The 11086-nt window shown below is 37.3% G+C and overlaps 2 protein-coding genes across 4 annotated transcripts in view; one reads left to right on the top strand and one right to left on the bottom strand.

Annotated features, from left to right (window-relative positions):
* The window catches only part of DZIP1 (DAZ interacting zinc finger protein 1), a 51537-nt gene extending 48940 nt beyond the window's left edge, over positions 1–2597 (top strand). The window contains exon 18 of the mRNA XM_023528015.1: positions 1504–2597. Within this exon, the coding sequence (XP_023383783.1) occupies positions 1504–1580 (77 nt within the window). The 3' untranslated portion in view covers positions 1581–2597. The remainder of the gene's footprint in view (positions 1–1503) is intronic.
* Positions 2598–3045: 448 nt separating this feature from the next.
* The window catches only part of CLDN10 (claudin 10), a 107640-nt gene continuing 99599 nt past the window's right edge, over positions 3046–11086 (bottom strand). For all 3 annotated transcript variants that reach the window (XM_011355494.2, XM_011355495.2, XM_011355496.2), the window contains exons 4-5: positions 4924–5031; positions 3046–4330 (exon numbers count right to left, since the gene is read on the bottom strand). In XM_011355494.2, the coding sequence (XP_011353796.1) occupies positions 4210–4330; positions 4924–5031 (229 nt within the window). In that variant the 3' untranslated portion in view covers positions 3046–4209. The remainder of the gene's footprint in view (positions 4331–4923; positions 5032–11086) is intronic.

Below are 11086 nucleotides of genomic sequence, written 5' to 3'. Positions count from 1 at the left end.
TATTTTATTTTAACAGGGACTGAATGTGTACAGCTTACTAATTTGTATATATTTACTAATTATTTTTATTTAATTTTAGGCCTAATATTTAGTGTTTAAAAGTTTTTAGTCTTCAAAAAATTTTATGTTTCAAAATTTTGTTTTTGAAGATGCTCATATAAATATACTCTTCATGTAGGTGCCTTGAATGGGGCCATTCTTATGGCACTCTTCCCATCTTATTCTGTTTAAATATATTAAATATTTTTCTTTATTTTCTTTGAAGGACGATTTCTCTAATAGCATTGTAGCCAGTGGGATGAGTTATAAATAAAGCCATTAGTTGAAATTGTTTCTGGCTATGTCCTAGTGTCTGGATAAATCCAGTATTTTAACCTTTGATACATTAAATTTTTAAAATCAGAAAGTGTAATTTATATTTTTTTATAAAAGTAATAACAATGCACATGATGAAACTCAAGTCGTACAGAGGGCTTCTCCATGACACCTCTCAACAATTCCATAGTAGTGCCTCTGATGAGTACCTCCCTGTCTCCGAGTAATGAGGTTAGAGCACTATTTCTAGACTTATCAACCGCTGATGTCCTGCTATGACAGACGAGGGTTTGGCTTTTTCTTCACTCACTACATTTCTCATGCTCTCTCTTCAGTATTTTTCTACCCCTATTTGTAATTTTAAATTAACACACATTAATCTCTATACTTGCTCTTTCCATTTGCAGCTGTGTCTCTTGCCTATCGCACTTTCTAAAGTGAATCATTGCTGCTGCCTCTACCCTTCACCGCCACCGTGTGTCAGCTACACCTTTACTTTCACATTGTCTAGTCATAACCTTGACCTTCTGTTCTATAACCATCATTAAGTTACCTGTACTAAAGATCAATTCTAATATCTGAAAAACCAAAAAACTGTGTTTACGTTACGGTGACTCTATAAGTACATAGGGTCAAGCAGACTCTCTGAGTACATTTCCTTTCTCTTCTCCCATTGCCATGACCTCAAGCCCTCAAAAAAAAAACCTATCTAGAGTCAAACTCAAGTGGAAGTCTCTGCAACACAGTATTTCAGTGGCTCAAGGCACTTTTTAACTTCATATTTAGGCTCATCTACCCTACAAAATCTATTTTTACCATTTAATCCCTACTTGGCTTGTTAATTAATTAATTTTTTTTTTTACCACCCTTTCACTCAGAGTCAATAACAACGAAAACAAATTGGGTGCTGTCAACATCCAGACCCTGTGCTGAATGCAGGGAAGGGGATGCCAGGTGGAAGCTTCCATACAAGGGTCCTGGGAGAATATCTTAGAGGATGTGGCCCTATCGTGGTCAGATTGCACTATAATCTCCTACACAGATTGCGAGAGCTGGGGTTGGGGACTGGTGAACAGATTTAGACACTAAGGGATAAATTACAGTATGAAGTTATGGATTTTTACAGACTGGACTATATGCTTGTTTAATCATTGGGGTCTCCTCTTCCTCCTCTCTCTCCCTCCACAGGACTTCAAGATGAATCAAGCACATTAAAAAGCAGCTTAGTAACCGTGACTGATTGGAGTGACTCTTCAGATGTTTAACTGTAGTCCCACATGTCGGAAGTTCCAGCTACCAACAGTATTTCAGTATCACAGTATTTCAGTATCACAGTATTTCAGTAATCTGCCAACAAGATTCTAATGCTCCTGCCTTACAGTTATTTCCCACAATAACAAGCTGATTCAAAGAACAAGGGTCCCTTTACAGCACCTAGTACGGTACTGAAAAACAAACTGTCAACAGTATTTTGAAGCATATAAAGGTGTTTAAGACGTCTGCTGCTTAAATATAACATGTCATTGAGGTCATAAAAAGTTTTTTCTTCAGAATGGTACTCTAGTGTTTAAGTGTATTTATTTTTTCCAACTAATTTTTAAGTGAAATTTTAAAAAATTATATCCCGTTTTAGTTTGAATTAAACTTTTAAAATATCTTTCCTATGTACATTATCACGTTGGAAGTGTTTTATTATAAAATTCTGTTAGTATCCTTAAAATTGAATTAGTGGAATCAGTGAAATCTTAAGGGTAGATTGCTTATTTTTCATGTAGAAGTTTAGAATTATAAAAATATAGCTAGGCCCATGTTAAATACGTTTTCCAGAAATACCCTTACCATAGGCAGCTTTGAGCCATTGTAAGCATGTTGTTATTAAATAATTATTTTAGAACTTTAAATACCATTTCTGCAGCATAATCTTTACCTGGAATATTTTATGAATAAAATGTAGGTATTTTAAATGTCAATTAATTTAACAGAATACGAATAGAAAAGATTGAGTCATTACTGAATTCTTAAGTGTGTGTAGCTTTTTTTTATCACTTTTTAAAAATGTCCAACCTGTATTATAAAATACCTCAAAACTAATTTAGTTCTTTTCTTAACAATAACATTGTCAATGGTCAGAAAGCTCATATAAACTGTTTTTGCATTTTTTAAACTTTGTGGTGCTATCTGTACTGTTTCCCAAAAAAGTACCATTTTAACTAAATGATTTGTTGGGTATTGGATCTCTTTTCGTTTTGTCAACCTTTCAAGTAAAGCCCTCCATTACATCATTGTGACTGTGGCTGAGTTATTAGAGATGATTTCTGAGTTAAACTTGTCTTGCTAGAGGTCTCGAGCTTGCCTTGTCGGCTACGGCATGTAACATCCGGATCTAAAGTTAGAACAATTTTTTATCTGTTTCTATCCCTGCCCACCCACCCACCGTACCCTGTCCTGTTTACAAAACTTTACTTCCCACGGGGCCATTTTAAGCAAATATGTAAGTTTCTAAAAGCTTTAATAAACGCCAAATCAAATTTTCATGTAGTAATAGGACAGAGATAAGCAACCTACAAAACATACTGTGCCTAAGAAGGCACACGGGCCACTATGTCTATTCAGTCAGTCCACAGATATTGAGCTACTTGGGCTTGTTTTCTTTTTTTTTTTTTTTCTTTTTTTTTTTAAATATGCATTATTAGCTAATATCATTAGATCAACTTTGAGATAGTTATTATTATAATCTTCATCCTAAAAATGTGAGAAACTGAGAGATTAAGTAATTTGCCAAAGGCTATACTACTAGAAAGTGACAAAAGCAGGCTTTAAACTGGTTCTGTTTCATGTTCTGGGTCTGCCATGAAAAGGGCTGAGGAAGCGTGATAAACTTCTGCTAAGTACACCCAGTATTTAAACTAAGTCACTAATAGTACTTTACCTCAGAGGATGGTTGTGAGGACGAAATGAGTCAGGGTATGGGAAGTGCTCAGCATGGTGGATGGCGCATACTAACTACTGTCCTTATGGGCAGGTGGTAAAAGGGGTGCCTCTTGAAGTAAATCAGTCTTTGTTTAGAAATCACTAGAGCAACTTATGTATCTTGAAACCTGGTAAATCTCTCTATGATCCAATTAGTTCCACACACAGGACCTAAGAGATGCCAGAACTTGGCCTGTCGGTTCTGAGTAAGGCAGGTATTACCCAGGCTCCAGGATTTCCTTTGCTGGCTTCAAAGTCAGCCATGACCAGCATTTTTAGCTCAGCTCTTGCTGGTGCTTCACCCCCAAATCTGCTTTCTGTATCAGAGAGGCCTACGCAGTAATTTAGGGTGGACATGTCAGGTAATGGGTGATAACGTCTTGACCCCATCACCCCTTCCTTGAGCAGTCACTGTGAATTAACGGTGGTGACAGAGAGGTGTAAGAAACTAGAAGTAAATTCTATGCAGCCAGTAACTGTCCATTCAACCCAAACATCTTTTGAGAAATAGTCTCAGACTGCCCCTATACGCTTTATAGGACACCACTCCTTATGTATCTTCTGTTAAATATATGAAAGAAAAACCATAAGGAATGGGGGACAAAGACTGCGATATCTGAATGATTAAGAAGGCTACATTGTTAAATATCTCCTGACCCTTTAGTGCTAAACACATGTTCTAAAAATATAAAAAATATATACAAATTCTGTAAATAACCTGTTTATTTTTTTATAGAAAGCCATGACAGAAAATGATTAGTATGTTACTATGTAAGAACACTTACATCCATACAATCAACAAATTCTTCAAATCCGTATTTTAAAAATAGTTTGAATGTTAATTATAGGAGGGCCTTGATGGGATCATTTTGTGAACAGTTCACTTTTACAACAAACTCAAGACACAGCTTGCAGCAGTGCTCTTTAGACATAAGCATTTTTATCAAACTGTTTTGAAGGGTTTGTGGTTTTAAAATCTTCTCCACCATGATACTTTGTCCGAGAAGACATGACAGATGTGGCCCCATTGTATGCGTATCCCATTCTGAAAGGCAAAACACAGTTCGGTAGATGCTATTTTACAAGCAGGGCAAACAAAAATGGGAAGAAACCATTTTCCCCCTATTGCTAAGTTTAAGTCTTTCCCTGATTACTTTTAGTTAGCTTTCTTCTCTCTCTCTTGTCCCAAGAAATATTTCAGTCATTTCTGAACAAGTAGTATGACAAAGAATCTCTGCAGAAGAAATGGCCTGTTCATTTGTTCAGTTATTCTCCTTCAAAACTATTATTTAAAACTCATCTTCTTGAAACATAGGGGACTACAATGACCTTTACCAGCAATTTCTGCCGCTGTGAAAATTATGACGAGGCCCCATAGTTAGACTCATATTTCTACTTACACAAATAGCTTTGGCGTGGAAGAATGATGAGTTCTTTTTTTTTTCCACGAACTATAATTAACTATATTCCATTGAACATAATACTATATTTAATATTATATTTACTATATTTTCCTAACCTTTCCCAATTCTGGGTTTTTGAAATTTCTAAGAATCAAATGAACTATCTACAGTTTGTCCCACATGTAATAATTTAGACTAGTGTGCTTTGTAACAGGTCATTTTGTCTCTTTCGTACCTGGGTGTTTTGTTGTTGTCAGATATTGAAAAGCAAAATATGACACCACCAATTATGCAGAGTGAGGCTCCCGCCCATCCAATAAACAGAGCAGCTCCTAATTCATACCTGTGAGGAAGTATTACACAAGTATTATGGCTTACTTATGGGATGGGGAGGGTAAACAGTATTTAACACTACCAGTCAACATTTACTAAATGCTCATTATAAATTTTTACTATTGGAGCCTGTACAGGAAGTAATAACACCTTGTATCTATATAACGCTTTAAACTTTTCTCAAAGTGTTGATATAGTCATTACTTAATTATATCTCCCCAACATCCTGACTGGAAGAGGAAGGGATCCCTGCAGGTAAAGCAGAAGCAAAGACACTGAAGCGCAGGCCTCCTGGCTCAGCCAGCATCTTTCTTCTGGGCTCTGCCTGAACCGCACAAAGCTTTGCATCTCTTTATTCTGTCATGCAGGGTAAATTATTTGGGCAGACTCCAGTTAGAAAAGGAAAGGTTGCCTTTGCTTTCACTTTAGTTCAATTCAGTAAATGTTTATTAAGCACCTGCCGTGTGCAAATCATGTGCAGGGTGCTATTTTGGCATAAAGATTATTTTGAGCTAAAGGCAATTGAGAAGAAGCAGATATAAGAAAAGCTCTCTGCCCTCCCCTATTTGCCTAAAACCGGGACATAAATTTGCTCTGCACTCTCTGCCACAGAGGACAGAAGTGAATCACCAGAGACAACTGTAGACAGCCTGGAGATGGCACCAGAAACTCTTCATAAACTTTACTAAGTAGCCCTTCTCTTCCCTTAGTTCTCCCACATATCTGCCTTCCCTTTATTTGCCCCCTAGAAGCTCAAAGTCTTTTTACTTTGTCTTGTCATTTTTCTGCAAATATCGTTCTTTTGTTAAGATGCTATAGAAGCCCAAGTTCTAACCACCCCAATACTCCTCACTGGGTGCTACTATATGTATGTGTGATGCACATGGTAATAGCTTTTTTTTTTTGTCAGTCTAATTTACAGGGCCTTAGTGGAGAAACTAGGAGAGTAAAGGGGGAAAAAGTTTTCCCTCTTCTATAGTGCCCATAAAAGGTCAGTGATACTGTATTATCTTACTTATCACTCGAACCTAGAGAGAGATGAATAAAAAATAACTATCATTTAATGACAGATTGCTATTACGGTTCTCCTAGATGGCAGGCCCTCTCTACTGATGACTGGAGCAGATGCAAAGATAAACAAGACAACCCCTGCCTTGGAGAGATCACACAAAGGCACAAATAATGCTACCGAGAATGAAAAAGGAAAAAATCACAATGAAGGGCTAGAGGAAATCTTTTTAGGGGAGGAGCGTTCACCCAGAGAAACACATGAATGGGAAAAGAAAAGCAAAACCTCAGGGAGCTATGTGTGTTCTCATGTTTGCCAATCCTATTATTGAAGAATGTGGGGGTTTTGTTTTGTTTTGAAATAAAGAAGTGGTTCTCAAACTTTTTTGGCCCATAGACTGCCACTGCAAGGAAAAAATGGATGGTTGCCATTCCCTACCTAAAGGGGCTTTTCATTGTAAAAGGAAGTCAGAGTAGGAAGGATCCCCTTTGCTCATACAGAATCCACAGAGGAGACGAGAAAGTAAGAAGTAAGGTTATGAAAGATGTGCCAAGGTCGGCTCCCTCCTCAGCCCAACCCCCAGAACCAGATACAGGGCCAGGATTAAGTATGAAGGCCACACCATTATGTTGATAGCATCTGGTGTAAGCAGCCTGTGCCTGTCCTGAGCTTTGTCTCATCTCTTTCTACACGCTGTGTCACCATGTCTGAATTCCCATCCAGGCATGGGCAGGCCTTCTGCTGTGGTTTGAGTTGTAGCAATGGTAGTTTAACCAGCTACCAGCTTAGAGCAGGAAGCAACACTTATATAAGATTAGGGACTTATGGTCCACTCATCTACTTTCAGAGCTGACTACAGAGGCAATTTCACGGCCTGCATTTACAACTGGGAAGGGGTGATGTACACAATACATGCTGCCCCGCGATCCCTTTTTTTCTTCACTCTAGTGTCACCTTTCCTGGGAAATCAAGGTGATAGCTGAACCGAGGAACACCTGTAAGCACCTCATCCTCACTAGAGCCCTGACTAGGCTCAAACTTCAACTGACTCCATCAGAGGTAACAACAGAAAAAGAAGGCTGGTGTAAGTGGAGAGAAAAACCTTCAGTCTGTATGAAAAAAAAAAAACAGGGAAGTACACAGGTGAAAAAGAAGAGAGCTGGCCAGCTCAGGAGTATTTAATTGGTAGTTTTATAAAAGAGTCCTTCATTAAATATCCTGTTATACATCAAAAAAGAATATCCTGGATTTCCACAATTAGCCCTGATTTTATGATGTTGGAACAAGATTGTACAAATAAAGCAAGCATAGTGCCAAGCTGTAGGTACATATCATTTGACTTCCTCTGTCTAAAAGTCCTACAGTAAGCTCGTATTAAATCCATTCTCTTCCTGTTACTGCAACTAAAGAAATAAGCATACTGCAAATATCTACTTGGAGGACAATATTATAAGATTATAATTTAATGACGCTTTCTATTTTTCTCTATCCTCCTCCTGCCCCTCATGCCCCCAGAGTTTAGGCTGTGTTCTCTTCTGAAACTATGTTAGTGTTTCTTAGTGTAAATATCCCTGGAAGAAACATTCTGAGATTTTCCATAAACTATTTAGCTTTCTAAAATAGGATGCCAGTGCCAGGTACCACGGCTGATTAAAAATAAGTCTCTAATTATTAATAGTGGTCAATTAAGAGTGAAGGTGAAAGAAATCATAAACCACAGCTCAGCACTATGAATTCTTTTAGAAGAGCATACAAACATGAGCACAGTGTTGTTACAAATCAGAGGATAAATTATGCAGGCAGCTCAAATTTCAGGAATTATGTCTTTACATACATCTAAGCATCTTGAAACGTTCTGAAGGGGTTTTAGAATCATAAGTTTAGCTTACATTAAAAACTGTTCACTTATTCCTGTTTTTAAATATATTTTCATTTTTTATAAGTCACTAAATATGGACTCTATTCCAAGGAAAATATCATTTCCATTTAAATTCTTTGCGAATTGTGTCAAAGACAAACATTTAGTAATAGTACCAATTTAGACTTTAAGCCTTTAAGAAACTCCATTTTTATACCAATAATTTTTACCAATTTGGACATGAGGGCTTTCGTGACTTGGTTCTTTCTCTTTCAGAGACTTTTCTTTCATTCTGTTAAAAGACATGTATGGTAGACTTATTGAATAGTGACCTGAATTCACACCTACCAGTGTGGATGATCTGGCAAAACCAGACTTGTATTATTGAGAGACAGGACTGAGAGAGAGCAAATATAATATCCAGTCAATATGTCATGGATCACGCCTCCTTTGACACTGATTGAGAAGCTTTGTCTCCTCCTGGAAAACTTTCTTCATTTTTGGTAATGCTAAGAAGCTGACTTCAACACCTTGGAAGGTTATCCAAATTTTGGATGATCTGTTGTAGGTCCTATGTTAACAATATCCTCTTGGCCCTAGACCAGCTTTCCCACTCACGGTGTGGCCTCTTTGTTGAGCTGTTACAATTACCAAAAGGTCTTCATTATTCTGAAAAGCTGTAAATCTACTTAACACCACACAGATCCACGATCATCAGGTTGAGAACAGAACTTCATCTTATAGATTAGAATACTGTTTTTGGAGCATTTCTCAAGATATTCTGCTCAGCTGATAAGACTAATCAAAAGCCTGCATGACTTTAATTCATATATGTAATTGAATGAACATCTGGAAAACAAGTAACAGGAGAAAATGTACTTCTATACAGACATTAACACACCGATTACTCACTTAAACCGCCTCCCCCCAACCCATAAAATCTAAGGCATTAAAATGTACTCTGAACTATTGGATATAGTTATTCTTATCCACTTGGTTCTGCCTGGGGCTGCAGGCTATTGTTCATGTCTCTCATTTCATGTTGAGAGAAGCAGAACCAGAAACTTGGTTCTGATGAATTGCATACCTCCCTTCATATTTTGGCCCTGTAATCTTCACAGTAATCCTGAGGGAATGGATTGAGGAACATCTCTTATTTTCACCTTCTATTCGTGTCTTTCTAGCTCCCCAACCCCTGTTGACTTGATTTGCCATCCATGGGGAGCTGGTGTAGCCTAACCTGGTAAACTGGTATTATGCTAATCATGTGTTTCAAGGTAGATGAGAGACACAGGCATTCTCAAGGATCTTACTGTCTAAGATCATCAAACATTAAGCAAATAATTATAGTAAAATGTGATGAAACTTAACAATAGAATTAGAAGAACCTGTTTTTGCAAAGTAAACATTACTTGTTCTTCCAAATCCATATAGATGTGGTTTGAGTAAGTGTCCACGATAGTAACAGTTATTACTGTCAGCTCACTGTACTAGGATTTTTTGTGGGCCAAGATACTTTTTACACATATTTCCATATTTGCTCTTCATTGCAATTCTAAGAGATGGGTTTTACAAACAAGGAAACTGAAGCTCGGGGAGATTAAATCACTGTCCAATACTAAGTAAATGGTAGAACCAGGATTTAAAACCCATAATGGTGATTCCAAACCCTGAGCTGTTAGCCATCACTCTTTCTTCCTTATGTACACCTCAGCTAAGTATATATATAAAAAATACAACCAACGCACTGTATTTTTAGTTGTCATTACAGAAAGCTCTGAGCTCTCTTTCTCCCTGGCTCATTACCTACTCAGTGGCTCAAGAGCTCTAGGGTATGGAATTTTTTCTAAATTCCCTTACACTGTTTTTTCACCCAGCACAAAAGGAAGTGAATGTAGTAATTAAAATCAAAACATGTTGGACTTGAAAAAGAGAAAATCAGCTCCTCTAAAAACAAAACAAAAATTGTTTAATGAATGAAAAAAACCTTATCCTTTCAAGATCCTCACAGAAGTGAAGTGACCTTGCTGAAAGTCACAGAGTTAGGTGCCAGTTCTTTTGACACCCAAGAGAGTGTTTTTTCCCCAAACATATCGTGCTAGTCCTCATTTTAACCAGGAGCGGTAGCAGCTAAAACAAATATTTTAATAACCTTAAAACAACTAAATATGTCAAGAAAAAAACACAAAAATTTAAAGTTTAGAAAGTATAGCCATAGATTATCAATGTGAGCATTTTAGAATTGAATTCTATTGGTATGCCATTCTTTTAACAATTACCAGCTAAAATAAACCTTCCTGAACTTGTAGGCTTATGTAACCCAAGGTGTGTATAACCACATGAATGGATTTTATATTAAATAAGTATTCTACAGGCATTATCTACAAACACATATTCCCCAAATACTCTACATTCTTTTGGGGTCCCAGTTACTAGAAGCAGGGTGTTTAGTGCCTATCAACCTGTGTATCTCCTGAGGCTGTCACAGTCTGGTCTCACATATGCAGTTCGCATCAATCAACAGTTCTCACACTGTCTGGAAGATGCCACAAGATTTCCCACCTAAGGCTTCCCATGAGACTCTAAAAAGTGGCAGGTACCTCCAAAATGGTGGCAAAAGTAGAATGATATAATTTGAATAATAAGCATCTACTTACATATGAAACCTTCATGGAGAATTCTCAACTTGAGGAAACCCAAAATAAAGACTAATATTTCGGGGGGTGCCAATTCTAAAGTGCTTTTCTGTGGCTAGTTTAGAACACACATGCATGCATTATCTTTCCGTGTGCTATAATTTATATCATTAGCATAGTTAATTCTACAAATTGTATATATTAATAACGGGTAACACTTATTGATCGCCTACCATGTGCTGCTGTGGTGGGTGCTTTATATGTATTTTCTTTAATCACCTTAACATTCAGAAACAGGAGAGTACTATCTCTGTTGTCCAGAGGCAGCTGCATCTTTCCTAAGATCACAGAGGAGCAAGGGCCAAGGCCCGAGTCTGAGCAGAGGTCTGACACTAGAACCTGCCTCTTAACTTCTCTGCCGCTTTCCCTCTCTAAATGTGCGTAAGGTGCTCAGTAGGTGTCTTTGTAGGAGTTCAAATTCTTGCCAATTATTCATGGAAATTTAAGAAACCTTCCACAGTGTAACAATATAATATTAGCGAAAGTAAATTATAATTTAAAA

This window comes from Pteropus vampyrus, unplaced genomic scaffold (genome assembly GCF_000151845.1).
Source record: "Pteropus vampyrus isolate Shadow unplaced genomic scaffold, Pvam_2.0 Scaffold21, whole genome shotgun sequence".
In the NCBI taxonomy this organism is placed as follows: domain Eukaryota; kingdom Metazoa; phylum Chordata; class Mammalia; order Chiroptera; family Pteropodidae; genus Pteropus; species Pteropus vampyrus.
The sequence above is the reverse complement of the archived record's forward strand: the minus strand, read 5'-3'. Positions and strand labels throughout refer to the sequence as shown.